The sequence below is a fragment of the Simochromis diagramma genome, unplaced genomic scaffold, assembly GCF_900408965.1.
Source record: "Simochromis diagramma unplaced genomic scaffold, fSimDia1.1 OVJJ01000602.1, whole genome shotgun sequence".
Taxonomy (NCBI): Eukaryota; Metazoa; Chordata; class Actinopteri; order Cichliformes; family Cichlidae; genus Simochromis; species Simochromis diagramma.
Genome location: NW_024387040.1, coordinates 14,180,065 through 14,198,892, shown reverse-complemented (window position 1 = coordinate 14,198,892; position 18,828 = coordinate 14,180,065). Strand labels below are relative to the sequence as shown.

The 18,828-nt window shown below is 41.4% G+C and overlaps 1 protein-coding gene across 5 annotated transcripts in view; it reads left to right on the top strand.

Moving 5' to 3' along the window:
- The window catches only part of drosha (drosha ribonuclease III), a 134,690-nt gene that overhangs the window by 42,344 nt on the left and 73,518 nt on the right, over positions 1 to 18,828 (top strand). For 4 of the 5 annotated variants that reach the window (XM_040044229.1, XM_040044228.1, XM_040044227.1 and 1 more), the window contains 4 exons: positions 15,637 to 15,775; positions 15,877 to 15,937; positions 16,029 to 16,079; positions 16,246 to 16,305. In XM_040044229.1, the coding sequence (XP_039900163.1) occupies positions 15,637 to 15,775; positions 15,877 to 15,937; positions 16,029 to 16,079; positions 16,246 to 16,305 (311 nt within the window). The remainder of the gene's footprint in view (positions 1 to 15,636; positions 15,776 to 15,876; positions 15,938 to 16,028; positions 16,080 to 16,245; positions 16,306 to 18,828) is intronic. The other variant, XM_040044230.1, reaches the window with a different exon arrangement.

The window sequence follows — 18,828 nt, the reverse complement described above, 5'->3', positions numbered from 1 at the left end:
AACCTGAGACTGGTCACTGCGATCAAAAAACCATCAGCTAAGTTTTTACTGAGGTCACAGAGCAAAGGAGCCGAGTGCTGTTTTCTCATAAACTTCTGTACAACCTGAGACATTTTCATCCCTTGGTGGCCATGAAGAAAAAAAAAAAATGCAGGTTTAAGGCGTTTCTTCTGCATTGGCTTCACTTTTCAGACCCAGAAGCCACAGTCCATCCATCTTTAACACTGTCTGTGATTCAGCTGCAGTGGAGGGTGTACACACAGACTGCCAGAGCTTCTCCTCAGTACGACTAACAAATTGTTGTGGATTGTTTGGTCAGTCTTGCGTAATGCATGCCAAAGCACCAGCTTTGCTTGTTGCTTGTTTTGACCCTGCATTACAACAAGAGCAATGACAAACAAGTAATTTCTTACAGAAGCTGAGTTGTTCATTTATAAATATATGTGAAATATTTTACAAAATAAGTACTTTTACAAGTGATTTAGATCTTAAAATATATAGTAGCATTCACTAAACAAAAACAGCAGCTTATACATCTGAAAGATTTAATTATTGTAGAAGAATTACAAAAAAAATGTAAAATTGAATGTTGGATGAAGTGGTGTTAGATACGGAGCCCCACAAGGAACATTGGAGGGGAAAACATGAAGATGAACCTTTTGTGAGATCTCGCAAAATAGGCCGCATCCTTCGGAGGCCGCCAGCTCGAAGCTGGCCGGGAGGTCGAGGCACGATGTGCCGGGAGGTCGAGGCACGATGTGCCGGGAGTGCGGTTCTAGTGAGCCTCTAGTGGCCTCGACCTCCCGGTCAGCTTCGAGCTGGTGGGTAACAGACGTAACAGCACTTTTGCAAATATGTGATGTCTTGATAAACCGAGCAGATATTTGAACTTTACACAGCTACATTCACGCCTGAAAATATGTTAGAAGTTTATTTTGTGATGCAGAAAGAGTAATATTAAAACTAAGTAGCTGCTGCCATTGTTGGAAACTATAGTTGGCTGGGCCGTGCTATGAATTCTGGGATAGGTTGGTGTTACGTTCCCCTAAAAGGGGTCTAGGCGATGAGGGGGTGGGGGAGTAACAAAATGTGTCCGGGTCAGAAAAAAGAGACAGAGGCAAAATGGTTAAATTAAAGAATTTTATTAAAGTTTCTATTAATGTTCAACTAAAAGAGACGGACAAGCCGCTATCACCATTTAAGGAAACAAACAAAACTCAAGCGTTGGTCAGTAAAGTAAAACATAAGTCAAAAAGAAAGAGCAGCTCACTAGCTGCAAACAGCAAAAACACATGGCACTCTGGCCCAGAGCTCACCTGTCCCTGGGCTTAAATACTTTTAATTACTGATGTGAGTCAGCTGTGTAAAAGAGAAAGGTGGCACCTCAGGCAGAAAAGATTGTAGGACACGCCCACACAAGCACCTTCAGGAGGAGGCCCTGATAGGGCCGTAACAGTTGGGCCACCAAGGATACACAGACTCGGCCTTCAAATGCGACCTGCGAAGGATGCGGCCTGTTTTGCGAGATCTCGCAAAAGTTCATCTTTTTTATTTTTTTTCTCCAATGTCCCTTGCAGGGCTCCGTAGTTAGATGCCCTAAAAAAGATACTGAAAAAAACAACTAAAACAGAATAAGAAACACGTTTTAATAGATTTATTAATGTTAAAGTTTATCAGACCATCCTAATCTGCCTGCACTTTAGCCCCTCAGCTCTCCTCCTGAGGCCCTATAACCATCAGATTTGGCTGATTTGCTCAGGATTTCACTCTGTATTTGCTCAGATTGGTTCTCCACACTCTAAGCACTCTGTTCAGTTCAGCTACGGTTCCCCCACTGCCCTGACAGCCTGCAACCCGCCCGGTACGCCACACTTTTCCCTCCTCTGACCCAGGCCAACATCCCATCAGCCCTGCAGTTATTAATCATCTTTTACCTAACTACAGTGCCCTATGTATTTATTTATCAATCACAGCTATCTAGCTGTGTCTCACGTTACAGCAGGCGTCATATTAAAATTTGTGTTGCTAGGCAATACCACATCTGTTGTTTTACATCATTTTCTGTGGCGTCAAAATGACGTCCTCAGTGATTCTAGGTATAAGTAGTCATGAATTCTTTATTTTTTTTTATCCCCCGCATCACATATTATCTTTCTAAAAACTTAAATTAAACCACCTACTTTAGGAAAAGTTGTGAAATATGAGATGATGTGGTTACATGATTTTTAAAAAAGCCAAGGGATCAAAATGACCCCCTCAGCGGTTCTACCGTGAACTGACGCTACCACACATTGGAGGTGATAATTTAAAAGCATCTGTTCATCCTCACCTGTTTCTTCATGTAGAGGTGCAAGGTGTCCTTCACCTGACTGCTTCATTTGGGTCTATCAGCTTGGTTTGTGGCATAAAACAAAAATAATCTCAAACTGGTGAGTTTGTTCTTTTCGCACCAAGAAAAGTGTGCGCATGACGTGGTTGCACTGCATATGGATCAACAAATGTATCGCCACTTCCTAGTTTTTGGGCTGACAGTGATTATTATTATTATTATTATTGTTAATATAGTTATTTTTGTTTTATCTGCATTTCATCTCATTAATTTTACATATTTGTTTCACTCCTTAAGTCCTTGAGCCAGCCTGACATGTAGAATTATACCAACTTAACACACTTTATTAGGCTCATTTCTATGCACAGCACCAGCATGGGAAGAAAACCCTGGAATAATACTATAAATATTAATTACATTTCACACTTCAAATCCGAAACAAAAACAGAAGTGCTTCATGAAAATGCTTTTCAGGATCTTTAAATATAGACTAGACTGACTCACAGGTCATCATATATACTTGCCTACAGTCTTTAAATCCTCATGTTGAAGGCTATAGTGAGTATTTCTCCAATGAGGAGCCAGACTTCAGTGGTCTGTCTGGGTTTGGAGCAGTTGAATATGTATTTGTGAATGGCTTTTCTTGTTCCATCTATGTAGAGTAATGAGCTGTACTCCTGTTAAAGGAATGAGAATTTATTTCCCTTTTTTTCATAAGAGATGAAAGCGGCTTATCATCTGAGAAGAGCCGGGTGCAATCGATGCTTGTTTTCAGCTCATTCTCTATAATGTTTAATGAACGCTTATCTGTAAATCCAAATTGTAAGGAGAATGAATGTTGCTGATGTACATTCACCATAGTAAACTCAGTCGGCGAAGCCATGAAACATCTTTTGATTCTCTGTGCAGCAACATACCTGCTTATGCAGTAGAGAAAGGCAATGTGATCCCGGCATGAGGCAACTGACAAAAACCCAGCCTGAGAGCGGGAGCCTCTGCACTCTGCACTTCCCCCCCGCCCGACTGCAGTGGAGCCTGGGCCCTTTGAAGCTCCTCTTCTGAGAGCCTCCCCGTTAAACATTTAACATTTAAAACTTAGGAGGGGCGGGGCAGGGTTGGAGAGACATGTGTTCATGGTCGCCACATGCTCCCGCATCCCCACATCCAACAGACCCTCATAATCCCACCCAGCCCCCTGTTGCTTCATCCTCGTTCCTCGCTTTTGACCCATGCTGACAGAATGAGAGGCATCACAGAGCATCTCAATAATTTAACTGTACAAGTCCACAGCCCTGGCTCTGATATTGCATGCTTTTGTTTGTGTGCCCCTGTGAATACGACTGTGACTCTGTGTACTGGGGAATTTTATTTGTTTTCATGGCGACACATTACCATCCATGTGATTGAGGTGTCCATTTGATTCAGTTGGGGAATACAGTTTCACATGCTTTGAATGTTTTCTTTTGTTTCAGGTTGAATACCTGAGTTTTTCATTTTATAAAATAAAATATTGCTAGTGCTATGTACTGTATGCTGGATATTAGAATGATACAGTATTTATTTATTGCCAGGACTTTTGTGGTTGCTGTACACATGAACTACAATATGGAACTAACTGTTAACAGTAGCTAAAATGTAGCGTGAATTGGACCCATGTATACAAGACCTTTCCGAATTCTGACAATTCAATATGGCCGCCAGGTTGGGTGTTTGGAGCCAGATGTTTTTTAATATTGGAATTAAAGGGGTTGATTGCTGTTATTGGCTAAGGCTTGAGAATAGGTGTAGTCAGCTTGACATCACCTATTTCTTTGTGAAGTACTGTTGTGAAGGTAAAAATTTAGCGTTTTTGCTGCTTTTGGAGCCCAATGTGTGATCATTTTAGAAAGTCCCGAGTGCTTACATTTTCAGCTAACTAGCTAGCAGATTTGGTTAGCTCAGTGCAATCAAAGTTATAAAATAAATACTAGAATTTCACACACTACAAAACATTGTAGTCTTGAGTGCTTAAAAAAAAAAAGCAGCTGGACTTCTATCAGGTTGTAAAGATGTTTCATCTCTCATCCAAGACGTCTTCATTTCAAATTGGTGAAAAGGTACGGGTATTTAATCCCTACTGGGGGTTGGCCCATTTGAAGGTAGTCCTGATGGTCGTTGACCCACAATTAATCAGGCGAGTCATCGCAGTCAAAAGTCAAGGTGTGACATAAAGGAATGGGTCGTTAACATACCTAAACCCAAAGTGTGAAACCTCTGTAAGATATTGCCCCAACCCATCGCTGTGAGAGCTATTCAGGTCACATGATTGTGGGTTTCTCATGGTTGAAATGCCCGAAAAAGAATCTCAAGACTGCATAAATATTTTTAGGTTTTTCAGAAACCTTAACAAATCCATTTTTAGGGATATTTTATTTTTATTTTGTTTTAAAGAATTAATTTAAAGAAATGTTTTAGACAGACTATACCAAAGTTTGGCAAACTAAATCTTTACTCAGACAATCCATATATATGTATGTAGGTAGGTATGTAGGTATATTTAACCAACAGGCTAGTAAAATACTAGATTTTCACTCACCAGAACCAAAGCACACACTACTCAAATATGCTTTGTGTCAAATAGCAAACCATAAAATTAGTCAAATAACTTTAAAAATGCTTGGAAATGGATCAAAATCACCCACACATGGAAGAGGTCCAGTTTGATTACTCAGAGCAGTGGACGAGGCCTAAGAGATATCTTTCAGCTCCATTTGTCAAGACACCTGTCAATCAATGTGACCACGCCCTTAACTCAGTTATCTAGGTCAATGGGTTATTTAAAATACATCCCACTCAGACTTGTTGTGTAAGAAAATATCTGTTTTGTTTTGTTCTGTTTTTTTTTTTTTAAAAAAAACTGGCTGTAAACGTGTTTATTTGTGCTGTGAAGCCAGGTACATTCAGACACCGTGAGTCGATTGCGATTGACTCACTTTGAGGGAAAAACTATAGCCAGTTTGCTTCATTTTTCAGCCGCTTAATCTGAACCAGTACCTAAGGCTATAGTTTTATATTTCTAGTTTATTGTCTGATTTGACTGATTGATACAACTACCACAACACGAGACAGATATATTGTACGAATGATTCATCTTGGAGACTACTGCGCCTGCCTGATGTTTACATTCTTCGATTCACTGTGATGGAGAGCACCGCTTGCAGTGCAAAGGTGGTTTGCAATGGATATAGTTTGCATTATGTATTAGTGAAGAGACTGAAAGAACTGTTAACTCTTAAACTTGCCTAATATTGTCCACTCCCCTCTCATAAAGTTGTCTGAGAAAATACAAGGAGCCCAAGTGGATCTCTTACAGTTCTTGCAGTCTCCATGTGGTGTGCCCCGCTGTGGTTCATCAGAACTGCTTGTTGGAAGGCTCGCTCTGGAAACCTCCTTCTCCCACACATGCCCGGGGTTAAATTGGAGAAGGGTTGTATCGAACCATTTCTGTACCTTTCTAACAATCCATCCGATATTCACTCCCACTCCATTCTGTGATTGGCCAGCTGTATGGAGGCGAGGAAGATGCCAGCGTTGGAGTTCTCACTCAGCAGGATGAAAACGGGGGTAACACCAACAACCAGATTGGAATTAATTGAATCAAACGCATTAGTTACTTAACAAACAGATTTAAATACAACACCAATTGAAGGCTAAGTCCTCAAAGAGCCGCGGGGTCTGTGGGAGCTTCCAAATCAAAGAAATCAATAAAACCTAAGCTGTTTCAACATGCGTCTATGTCTTTGTAATCCCTTGCAAAAATAATGAATCAAACATAACTCTGTTCAAGCCTGATCCTACATTTTTAGAAATTAATGAGCTTCTACTTAGTGAGCGAACTTGTTCAGAGACAAAATCTTTATAGATTAAACCCTCATGGCATGTTGGTAAAAGACTGTATCAGTATTGTGATGCAGTGCAGTTAGTCAAGTCTAATTTACAACGAGCCCAGAATGCTTCAGTCACATTGAGTGGGACAAAAATCACATGACTCTGCATGGCTTTGCACCTGCATAAGTGATAGATATGCTGCATCCATGTTCTCCTTCATGATCTTTAAGGTCTGCGTCTCTTTCTCTCGCACCACAACCGAAGCTTGTACAAAAAGGGGCGGTCCAACTTTCCTTTTTGCCGCCATTGCACCATAACTCCGAAATAACCTTCCTGGCGATCTCAGACATGGGTCAAGTGTGACTGTTTTTAAGTGTTAGTGAAGGCACACCTTTTCCATGAAGCATTCAGCAGCCGCTGATGGGAAACACTGGATGGAGAATGGTTTGATGTGATTGTGTGTAGCAGGAGGGAAAACTATGAAACGCGTGTTCCTCTCGCTTCTTGATATTTCCATAACAAATGTGCCTATTTTATAATATTCATCCGTGCCTCCTAAAAGATTATTTCCACACAAGAGTTAACCTGTTCTCACCAATATTTCCATAAGAAATGAATGAAAGGCGATTCGCTAAGTGTTTCATTATGTGAAGGACGTGATAACGAGCGCGGTTATATTCTCAAAGAACTGAAAGCCAAGCTGTCATCATGTGGCTAAACGGCCATCATTCAGAACAGATCTCCACTATTCTCTTTTGTTCTTCACAAATATCCAAAGCATACAACCAAAGCTGTTGCCTCGTTATGGCTGTCAAATCTTTAAAACGCCACAAACTGGATTATGTATTAAGGATTTCTGATGGACAGAATCTCTTTGCTCAAGCTTTGACTTGTGTCGTGAACATCCATCAACGTAATGGTAACTCTGTTTTATATCCTCAACCTCTTTTTTTTTTTCGCTGTTTTTTTTCTTTAACCTTTAAAGCCTGGTTTTTATCCATGCGCTATTTTAAATAAAGCTGTACAGAGTAATTACATCATTGTGTTTGCCAAGCAGGCAGATCGGCCCATCGGTTTTCCCTGCACGCGGGTGCACGAGCAGCACCCTTTCCAGTCAGGTCCTCTGCTCTCAGCTGAGCGATGATGTTTATTTCCGTTTAGCCAAAGGCGGTCGAGCAGCAGCCGAGGCAGCGATCGCTAAATCCGAATCACTCCAATACTTAACGGAGTCATTATCTTGACAGGAACAGTTGCAGACGTCAATCCTGTCCACAGAATCACTGCTGTTGGTTGTTGTTCTTAGCAGTGAGGGATCTGCAGTGTTTACTCGTGTATTTTGTTTCATACTTTTTTTCTTTAGAGGGCCCAGCACCGTAGTTCAGGCTGTGTAGTAGGCAGTCATTGACTGGTGTTTGACATCACACAATGGGGGAGGTGAGATTGGATGTAGACGTGGTGGGTTGTTTTTACTTATATTTTTATTTTTTTCTCATCAAAGTGTCAACGCGGTGCTGAGAATTGCTTGATTTCTGTTTGTGTCATGTCAAATAACTGACTTTTTTTTTTTTACCCACCTCCCTCAGAATGCTGTTACTCTTAACCAGAGAAGAAAAAAATAACAGATGCTGTTGAATTTGTCGTTTCTGTGTTCAGGGCTACAAAGCTGAAGGCCTCTTGAGCAACTATAAATATTGAAACCTCTCTGTTAACGTTTTACATATATATCTCATTGGAGCTTGAAATTGATTTGAAGTTGGCTGAAAGGAGACAAGCATTTTGAAAAGCAAGCCCAGGGGAAAGAGTAGTTGGAGTCTTTTTATTTTTTCTGGGCTGAGATTAACATTCTCCTAATGTAAGATTGATAAAGGCTTGACATATCCTACTGAGCCCTATCTTTTTCCTTTTTCTTCCCTCAGCGAGTTTGAGATGTTCAGCTGCGGCAGTCTTTCTAGGCACAGCGGTTTTTGTCCTTTTTTCAAACAAAGCTGAATGTCGACTAATGCGTTTCCTTCAGGGTTGCTTTACTTTAAATTCCCACTTTTGGCTCTCTTTACAGGTTTGAAAGTTTTAGTCATTAATTTTCATGCAAACAACTTTCTCTGTGAGAAAGAAGAGGAATCCTTTTTCTCTCTTAGCAGCTCACCTAAGTAGAGCTACCTCCCCTCCTTCTCCTTCATCCAGCATTATTAGGCTGCTTTTCTGGTGTTACAGTTGGTAATTAGTCAATTAGTCAGTCTAAGTCCAGGATGGTAAATGGAAATCAGACTCTGTGGAGATTTTACACCAGGCCTCGGGAGGTTTTGGTCATGTTGTTGATGTCTAAATGCTGTCAGTTTGGCTTTTGTTGCTCACTGTGCGCTGCACTTGCCCTTTGTAAAAGCGTATTTGTGGTATTGCGTTGTTGTCTGCAAAGAATTTATAAATACTAAAGAGAGAGTCTAGAATAAATGGAGTCCTGTGGAGCTCTAGCCCACAAATGTTGAACCATCTTCCTCAATTTTCATTATGTTTTTTAACAGAAATGGTCCAGATACAGTTCAATGTTTTATTATTTTGAGAACTCTTGATTGCAGTACAATAGTTTTCACAGCACCCCGGGCCACTTTATGGTGTGCACCGTTTGGATTTCATGCATTTGCAGCCATCCAGTAGAGGTGATAGATGGCCAAAACCAGCTGCTTCTTTTCTGGGGAAGACAAATTCCCCTGGATTTTAGCTGTCATAAAGAATCTGCCAAATCAAGCATGTGGAGCTGTGGCGGCACCTTGTGAATAAGGAAGAAACCAAAAGTAGCTTTATTGAAATTGTTAATTTCATGTTGTGTAAATGAAATTTAATTTTTTCTTTTTGTGGAAACAACAATTATTTATTTTATTTAGAACTAACTTGATTCATTGTCTTCTAAATAAATGGGAGCCCTTTAGGATACAGTAGGATTTTATCCATATTTCCAATGAACTGGAAACATCATTCTACTTGAGTAGAAGCCTAAAACAGGAATGCCAATTGATCTCATCTATGACTTTGATGTCTGTCTTTTTAAATCTGTGGTTACAAACAAAGTGGAAAAGACACATAAGACAGTAAAAAGCAAAGAAGGACACAAGAAGCACTTACGAATGCCAAAGGACAGCTTTTGTTGGTGTTTGTACATTGTAGCTCTTGAATACTACTACTTTCTTTCTCCTGAGCAGGCAGAGTGTATATAAAATAAATTGAGGTCTTAACACTAGAAATTTGACAACTTTAGAGAACTTCTTACATGGGCTGTTCAACAACGCAAGCCACACTATTTACCAGCTCAAATATAATGCTCCAAACTGCATACAAATGGTATAGTTCATTAACTTGGGATAACTGAGTTGAGGCCTAGCAGACAGTTGCTGGCTCCATCTGCCAAGGTCAGTCCATCTGGGAGTCAAATTGGCCATTTCCCTAACCTTTAAGTCCTCCTAAAATCCAAATGGATGAGTTAAAAAAAACAACAAAAAACAAAACTTGACCTATTTGTGAAGTTTGTGAAACTGACTGGACTTCTTTGAGCTTTGTTCAAGACTTCTCACCTACTTCATAAACCAGGGGTAGGCAACCTTTCTGATGATGAGTGCCATCTAAAATTTCCTCAGAAGTCAATGTGCCATATGATTGCATTAGCAATAAATTTAATAACGCTCTATATGAACAGTTACACACTATATAGAACAACTTTATAGAATTACAGTGGGTTGCAAAAGTATTCGCCCCCCTTGAACTTTTCCACATTTTGTCACATTACAGCCATAAACATGAATCAATTTTATTGGAATTCCAGGTGAAAGACCAACACAAAGTGGTGCACACGTGAGAAGTGGAACGAAAATCAGACATGATTCCAAACATTTTTCACAAATAAATAACTGCAAAGTGGGGTGTGCTTAATTATTCAGCCCCCTGAGTCAATACTTTGTAGAACCACCTTTTGCTGCAATTACAGCTGCCAGTCTTTTAGGGTCTGTCTCTACCAGCTTTGCACATCTACAGACTGAAATCTTTGCCCATTCTTCTTTGCAAAGCAGCTCCAGCTCAGTCAGATTAGATGGACAGTGTTTGAACAGCAGTTTTCAGATCTTGTCACAGATTCTCGATTGGATTTAGATCTGGATTTTGACTGGGCCATTCTAACACATGGATATGTTTTGTTTTAAACCATTCTATTGTTGCCCTGGCTTTATGTTTAGGGTCGTTGTCCTGCTGGAAGGTTAACCTCTGCCCCAGTCTCAGGTCTTTTGCAGACTCTAAGAGGTTTTCTTCCAAGATTGCCCTGTATTTGGCTCCATCCATCTTCCCATCAACTCTGACCAGCTTCCCTGTCCCTGCTGAAGAGAAGCACCCCCAGAGCATGATGCTGCCACCACCATATTTGACAGTGGGGATGGTGTGTTCAGAGTGATGTGCAGTGTTAGTTTTCTGCCACACATAGCGTTTTGCATTTTAGCCACAAAGTTCCATTTTGGTCTCATTTAACCAGAGCATCTTCTTCCACATGTTTGCTGTGTCCCCCACATGGCTTGTGGCAAACTGCAAACGGGACTTCTTCTGGTTTTCTGTTAACAATGGCTTTCTTCTTGCCACTCTTCCATAAAGGCCAACTTTGTGCAGTGCACGACTAATAGTTGTCCTATGGACAGATTCCCCCACCTGAGCTGTGGATCTCTGCAGCTCGTCCAGAGTCACCATGGGCCTCTTGGCTGCGTTTCTGATCAGCGCTCTCCTTGTTCGGCCTGTGAGTTTAGGTGGACGGCCTTGTCTTGGTAGGTTTACAGTTGTGCCATACTCCTTCCATTTCTGAATGATCGCTTGAACAGTGCTTGGTGGGATGTTCAAGGCTTGGGAAATCTTTTTGTAGCCTAAGCCTGCTTTACATTTCTCAGTAACTTTATCCCTGACCTGTCTGGTGTGTTCTTTGGACTTCATGGTGTTGTTGTTCCCAATATTCTCTTAGACAACCTCTGAGGCCGTCACATAGCAGCTGTATTTGTACTGACATTAGATTACACACAGGTGCACTCTATTTAATCATTAGCACTCATCAGGCAATGTCTATGGGCAACTGACTGCACTCAGACCAAAGGGGGCTGAATAATTACACACACCCCACTTTTCAGTTATTTATTTGTAAAAAATGTTTGGAATCATGTATGATTTTCGTTCCACTTCTCACGTGTGCACCACTTTGTGTTGGTCTTTCACGTGTAACTCCAATAAAATTTATTCATGTTTGTGGCTGTAATGTGACAAAATGTGGGAAAAGTTCAAGGGGGGCGAATACTTTTGCAAGCCACTGTATATTTGTTCGCAGATGTTGGCAGCTATCAGCGAATAGTTATCAGCTATTTTGAAACAAAAAAGACACTTTTTATTCATAACAAGAACTCCATAACAGCAAATGCAAATGCTATTTATGGTCTCCTCACAACAATGATAAGAAAAATAAACTGGGCCATTAGGGCATGTTTGTTAATACAGGGATACACATGTTAATGTGATCTCTGGTCTCCCACTCAGATACACAGGTCTCCGAGTGTCCAGCATTCAGACGGCTACCTGAGGACACTCATGTGAGAGAAAATCTGCTCACACAGATATGTAGAGCCAAATACTGTCAATAAGGCCTCTGCAATGTTCTGAAGACAGTTAAACTTGTCAGGTAGTGATGTCCAGCAGGTGAAAATGCAAGCTCCATGAACACGCACAGCTGCGTTAGTAGTTCTCCAAACTTTGACCCCCACAGAGTCGAGCTTTTCAGTTCTATCAGCTGCATTTCGATGTCCTCTGTGTCCAGCCAGTTTAATGCAAACCCAGCTGCTCATTAAAGCTTTCTGGTTTGATCAGAAAAGAAAACATTGGTCCATAAACCTGAAAGTCCAGAAAACGCATTGCAAGTTCTGTCTCAAGTCTACGGATGTATCCGTTTATTTCAGTGGTGCTGATGCTGCGCTGAGCGGACAGCTCCTGAAGTATTTGAAGTGTCGGAATGTGGAAATTTCAACATCGCTTGCATTTTAAAACTGCCAGCTAGCAACGTCCCTCTCACTGGTAGGCTAAGTTATTTTTAGCCAATTACAAGTTGAATCTGGTAGTTTGGGTTGTTAGCTAAGATACCGTCATTAAGAAGTGGCACAACTAATGTGTCTATGTGAGCTAATTTGCACTGTGCACCTCTGGCCCGGCCATTTTTTATTTATTTATTTATTTTAATGCACCTTCTCAGATTAATTCACTGCGTGTCGTGCCATCAGTTAACCCAGCACGCGTGCCCAAGGTTGCCGACCCCTGTCATAAACCATACAGCTGGTATGCCAGACGATATGATTAATAGAGATCCTGTAAAGTTGGTCTTTTTAACTTGGGAGTCTTTTGGGATTGACTGACTTTTGGAACCAACCTCAAGAGGCCACTAGAGGAACTGCAGCTTTTGGCAGTTCTACACTGACCTGGAGGTCAATTGTTTTTCCCGTATTCCTTTATTCTGCTCCCAAGTGGCAGCTCAGATGTCAATATATATAGTCACTAATGCAAAATAGCAACAAATGCATTAAGAATGCAAATAGCATCACTGGAAAAAAAGTCTCATGACCTAAGCAGCCCAAACACTCGAGCAATGCATATACCAGGAACTTAAAGCCTCATTGGCCTTGTCCTGCATTTGACTACAACTGGAATATTTTGTAAAAGTTAGGTAAATTAAACTCCTTGGAAAATTAGTGGCTTTTATTTTAGTGTTTGGCGCTGTGAAAAAGAGTCATGAAAAATATTTGATGTTCTGTTTGTGCGTGTTTTGTTTTTTTTAAATAGATTTTAACTTTCTTAAACAATCAAGTTGGAATGAAATGAGAAGAAACGTGCAATTTGCTCAGATTCATTTGAAAGCCGCCCAAGTATTCTGATCCAAAACTACTTTGCAGAATTGCTGTTTTTTCTGTCTCACTTTGGTGACGAGCCAAAAGGTGACCTCACACTCGTCGTCTTGGTAATGTTACTGTGATCCATTTGCTGTATTTGGCAAATGGCCTTAGCTTTATTCACCATTTTGCCATCTGGGACACTGAATCAAAGACGCTTTCAGATGGAGTTGTTTGGAGCTCATGGTTTCCTCCATTTTGTTAAAGGACAGGATAATAGCCTGCAGCGGAGGATGAGGATTAAGTGAATGGCTCTGACCTGTTGCATCAACCATTATAATCACAATACCGAATAAAAGCATTGGTCCAACTATGGAGTTCTTTTGCGTTGCAGTGTTTGAGTCTTTTAGAGTATATTGCCTTAATTCTTTCAGTTCTTATCTTCTATTTTTTTTAACAATAGTTGATAAGCTATCTGTCAAAATATTTAATTCAAATCCAAATCCCTCCAACCTCATTGATTCTATTAGCAATAAGTGGATGTTTGCCACTGGATGCAGATGAATACTGTAATCGGTGCACACTCACAACTCAAGTATGGTGCGCCTCTTGGGTAGTTCTTATTTTAGGTCTTTAATTGGCTGAAGAGGCCAATTCTGGAACCGTTAATGTTCTCGCAGTGTGGGCATTGATGTGAGGTGCTCGAATACGGGACTCTCTCCTTTCTTTGCTGGTGCTTGCCTCTGGCAGCTTGTCTGAGATCCTCTTCATGGAGTGTGGCTCCCTCATTTAAACTGCTTTTCCATGCGATTGCGTATTGAGCGCGGTCTTCCTAGTTAGAGCTGTTTATTTGGAAGTTTGATCTTGATTTTGGCCTTGATTTGTTTTTATGACCTCCTGGTGTCTGCTGGCCGGGATCTAATTTTAAGCAGAAAAAAGAAACAACGCCTCGTTCTCTATTATTTGATTGATTGAAACTATATGTACTTGAATGATTACTGCATATAAGTTGTAGCCACACAAGGGCTTGTGTTTAAACAGCCAGCATGGGTCAGTGCTTCAACGCTTTCCACTGTAGCGTTTGGCCTTTTAGAAATTACTACCTTAGTCGGCAGTAATGCAGACTCCATCTCATATATATAGGTGACCTTCCTGGTTGCAAAGAAAGCTGTTTTTACGCATGCACTGCAGCCTAAACTGTTCTAGACCAAACAGGACTCAAAAGATCAGACATTAAATGGCCTTTAACGAGCAGCTCCCCCGTGTGATGCCTGATAGCGTGCATGTGAGGATTGCTTAGGTAACAGTCTGGTGACATATCACAGCCAGTGAATGGACATCACATGTTCTGTCTTTCTGCTCTATACAGTCAGAACCACTGCTTACATCAAACAAATATGTTTCAAATTGCTACTGCCGTACTTAGACTTGCTATTTTAACACAGACAGCTGTAGACCTCAGGTCAGCAGTCATTCCTGTTATTCTCCTTTGAAGTCTGTCTGATGGGCGCAGCGTAGTTGGTGTATTGTAATGCAAAGTCTCTGTGGACGAGTCTGCCAGTCACAAAAAAACGGCAGAGCCTCACGCTTGCTGTCTGATGATGAAATTTATGTCACTTGGACCCTAGCAGACTCAGAGACGAGGGAATTGTAAAGCGGCTATTATATTCTAGTTGTGGACACAGACAGCTGGAGACACCACGGATGAGTAGTCAGTCACGTTACTCTTTGTTTAAGTCTTTGATAAGTCCGACTAAAAGGTGCCTGCGTAGGTCCTGCGTTGTAGGCTGGCACCTCTGCAGATAAATCTGTGCGATCATTAAAAAGCAGCCGGCTTGTCGATGCCCGCTCAGAGCCTTGCTATCGTTGTCTGGTGACGAAATTCACGTGACTTGCACCCAAGCACACTCACAGATGCCAAACTGTAACATGCTTCTAAGAGCATTCACGCGGTCGGGTACAACTTCATGAAGTGCTTTTACAAATACTGCATGGATTACTTGTGACGGTCAAAATGCAGAGTGTGGAAATTTTAGCTCTGAAATGGAGAGACTGCTCAACACTTGTATTTGTAGTAAATAATGATCATCACCCTGTGAGACCATTGAAATAGATCTCATCATCATGCTGCAAGCTCAAAATGTTAGTGAAACATGTTGAGAACTTTTTCAAATCAGTTCAATTCAACAGACAATCACATAACACCTTGCTGCCAAATAGGCACTTGGCTTTAGTGGCGAGGAAAAACTCCCCTTTTCCAGAAAGAAACCTCTGGCAGATGTTTCTCAGGGAGGGGCATTCGTGTGTTGGACAAATAATAAACACCCTGGAACTCTGCAGAACTGCACAAGGAACTAATAATATGCATAATTGTCCAAATTGGAGCGCACTACAGGTATTTTTTATCCAAAACGGAGGACCTCCTGACACAAACTACGTAGAAGTATTTCAGATAACATCCCAGTCAGATTTTCAAAGTGTGACAGCAACTTCCTGTGGGTATACAAAGTGTTCAAAATATCCCCGTTTGTTAATCGACGAACGTTTCCTCTCTTTCAGCTGGCCTTAACTCACCCCAGCCATCACCTCAACTTTGGCATGAATCCCGACCACGCCCGCAACTCGCTGTCCAACTGCGGCATCCGCCAGCCCAAATATGGCGACAGGAAGGTCCACCACATGTACATGAGGAAAAAAGGTCTTTATTTCAATGTTTTCCTACTCTCTAAAATGACCAGTCGTTTTTATCAGGCAACTCTAACCCTACCATCCCGGGGATTTTTACATTTTTTTTCGCAGGAATCAACACATTGATTAACATCATGTCTCGTCTGGGACAGGATGACCCCTCCCCTTCCAGGTAGGCTGCCTGCGGGCACATATCTGTTCATGCTATCACTGACCACAGGAGCAATCAAAGGGACGATTCTTGTGATTAATATACCCGGCAGGCCTGCTGACAAGAAAATTAACTTTAACTGTGAAAGCAAGGGATTTAGCAGGTGAGCAGGTGTGTGTGTGTGTGTGTGTGTGTGTGTGTGTGTGTGTGTGTGTGTGTGTGTGTGTGTGTGAGAGTGTGCGTGCATGTGTGAGAAGCCCATCTCTCCTGCTACCTCTTCTAATGTCCTAACATCTCCGCCTTTCCTTTCGTCTCCTCCCCATCTCTAGGATCAATCACAACGAGAGACTGGAGTTCCTCGGTGATGCTGTTGTCGAGTTCCTCACCAGGTGAGAAAGCGCCTGCGAGCCTCTGATAGACACCTGCGCTAATTGAAGCCGACGAGAACACTATCGGCCTTTGTCTTTTTTTTTCCTTTCTCACCTTCTCACTCCATTTCTCCCTCTTTCTCGTTGTCTACATCTATCCTCGTCTGTCACAGCCACGCTCTTCTCCATACTTTCAACTCATTCAAGACAGTGATTTACTGGTAATTGGAACTGGGATGTAAACCCCACCCCTCCCACCACCTCCTCCTCCTCGTTACCTCTCACGCCGCCCTCAACCTATTTTAATAGGCTGAAATTCTCCATGACAACTTGCAATTAGCTGTCTGGAATTGCTGTCTGGAATGCTGACTGTGTTATTGACTGCCAGGTGAGTGCGGGCGCTGCTGTCCGGCACTTACCTAAGCACAGCACACACTGCTCATTATATATATATAGCTACTACTAATCTCATACATTACTTAGCGAGATAGCCCACCTACCTCCTCAGTGTTCCACCACTTCCTCCTCCTCTGAGAGGAAACATGTGAGAAAAGTGCAGAGATTATCAGTAGCTATAGTTTTTAGACACTGGCACTATTTTTGTGTGTGTTTTGGCAATTTGCCTCTCCACACCGCCACAGTGTTTGAAATCAAACAATCAAGATGTGATTGAAGTGCAGACTTTAAGCTTTGATTCAAGGGGTTCATTAACAGTTTAGGAAGTACACCCATTTTTATATATAGTCCTCTGCTTTCAGAGGCTCAGAAGTTATTGGACATAATTGAAAAACATCCCTTTATTATTTCATGACAGATTAAACAGATAAAAGTTCTTGGGTTGATTCCAGGTGTGGTCCAAACGGACGTCAGAGCGAGGGAGGGAGGACGTCGTTATGGTGGGTGGGCGGGCTGTTGGAGAGGTAATAAAAACTTGAGGAGCGGTCTGAAATGTGGAATGAAACACAAGGAGGCAGGTGTATTCGTGTCAAGGTCTACAATCAAGAGATGGCTCCATGCATAGAAATAGAAAGGGTTTACAGCATGGCATGAACCACTGGCTACACTCAAGAAACTGTTCTGAAAAAAGCTGTTTGGACAGAGGAGACTAAAATTAACTTGTACCGGTGTGAGGAGGATAATCCGAGGCCGATCACAGTTTTATGGCATGGGCATGTGGTGCGAGTGGAACTAGTGCTAGTGGGATAAATGATGACCCAGAGTGTACTTATCCTTATATTAATGATAGTATAAATTATGTCAACTTGCCGAATTAATATTGAATCTCTGAAAATTGGGAACTATGTATAAAAAAAGGCTATACCGTATTTTTCGGACCATAAGGCGCAAAACAGTCAGATAAGTCAAACTTTACTCAAGTCATTCTTCTTTCTTCCTCCACTTCTGTACCATTTATTCATTAATGTTGAATTCTCTCGCAGCTGCTCTATTCCCATGACTAACCTCGTATTGTAGATGGATTATCTCAGTTGTGCTCCTGACTGAAGTCCATAACCATCAGGAACCCTCATGCTAACTTTTGAGTGTAAAAAAGTTAGTGTTCATCCTGCAGCTTCACCGTTTATGTTATGCTAACATAGCTGTGTCACTAGCGATCACGTAGCACATCATTATATACCAGCTAGTCCAACTTCAGTAACCCTACAAACGTCACTGCTGTTTAGTTTCTTGTCTTCATTTATGTTGGAAGTGATAGCAGAGCTGTACGTTTTATTTTTTTATTTGTCTCTCAGTCAGAACATGCAATATCATGTTTAGGTAACTAGCGAAACTGGCGAGCTAACTTCCTGCTAACTTCTAACTCTGTTAAGTTTAATAAATTCTGTTTTAAAGGATGCCTGGATGTTAAACTTAATTTTTACTCCTGGTAAAGGAGCAACGCTGATCATTTTATTAAGGATGAAAGAATTTAGACAGTTTTTAACTCTTCAGTGATGCTGCAGTGTCCGTTTGACTTTGGGACATGAAGAGGATGAAATTTGGGACCCTGATTACTCGGTGAGGCTCCTGACTACGGCAGCCCTAATGCTCCGACAATCCATCAGGTGGTGCGGCTTCGTAGTTTGCCTTATAGTGCAGAAAATACACTAATTAATAAACAGTTAATGAGGTACTTTTGTAAAAACCCTTGAATGACAGGCCGAAAGTCTTCACTTCAATCACATTTCGATCATTTGACTTAAAATCCATCGCGGTGAAGTCCGTTAGTGTGCCACTAACTGTACTTTCCCACTGTTCCACCACATCCTCCTCCCCCGTCTCCGAGCATAAATGCTGTAACATATAAGAAAAGGGCTTTTCTCTTTCCGCGAGGTGTACCCTTCACACGCATACATGCACATAGAAAAGGGAGAATAGATTTTTATCAGATTTCCATTTGCCCACCAGCATAACTTCTCCTACCAGAATTTCATTTGTAAGCCTCAATGCTAACGCTTCCATAACATCCAGGAACAGGATTAAACCTTAATAGGAGCTGACACTGGGTTACAAAGGATACCGCTTCAGCTCCTTATGCACCAGGAA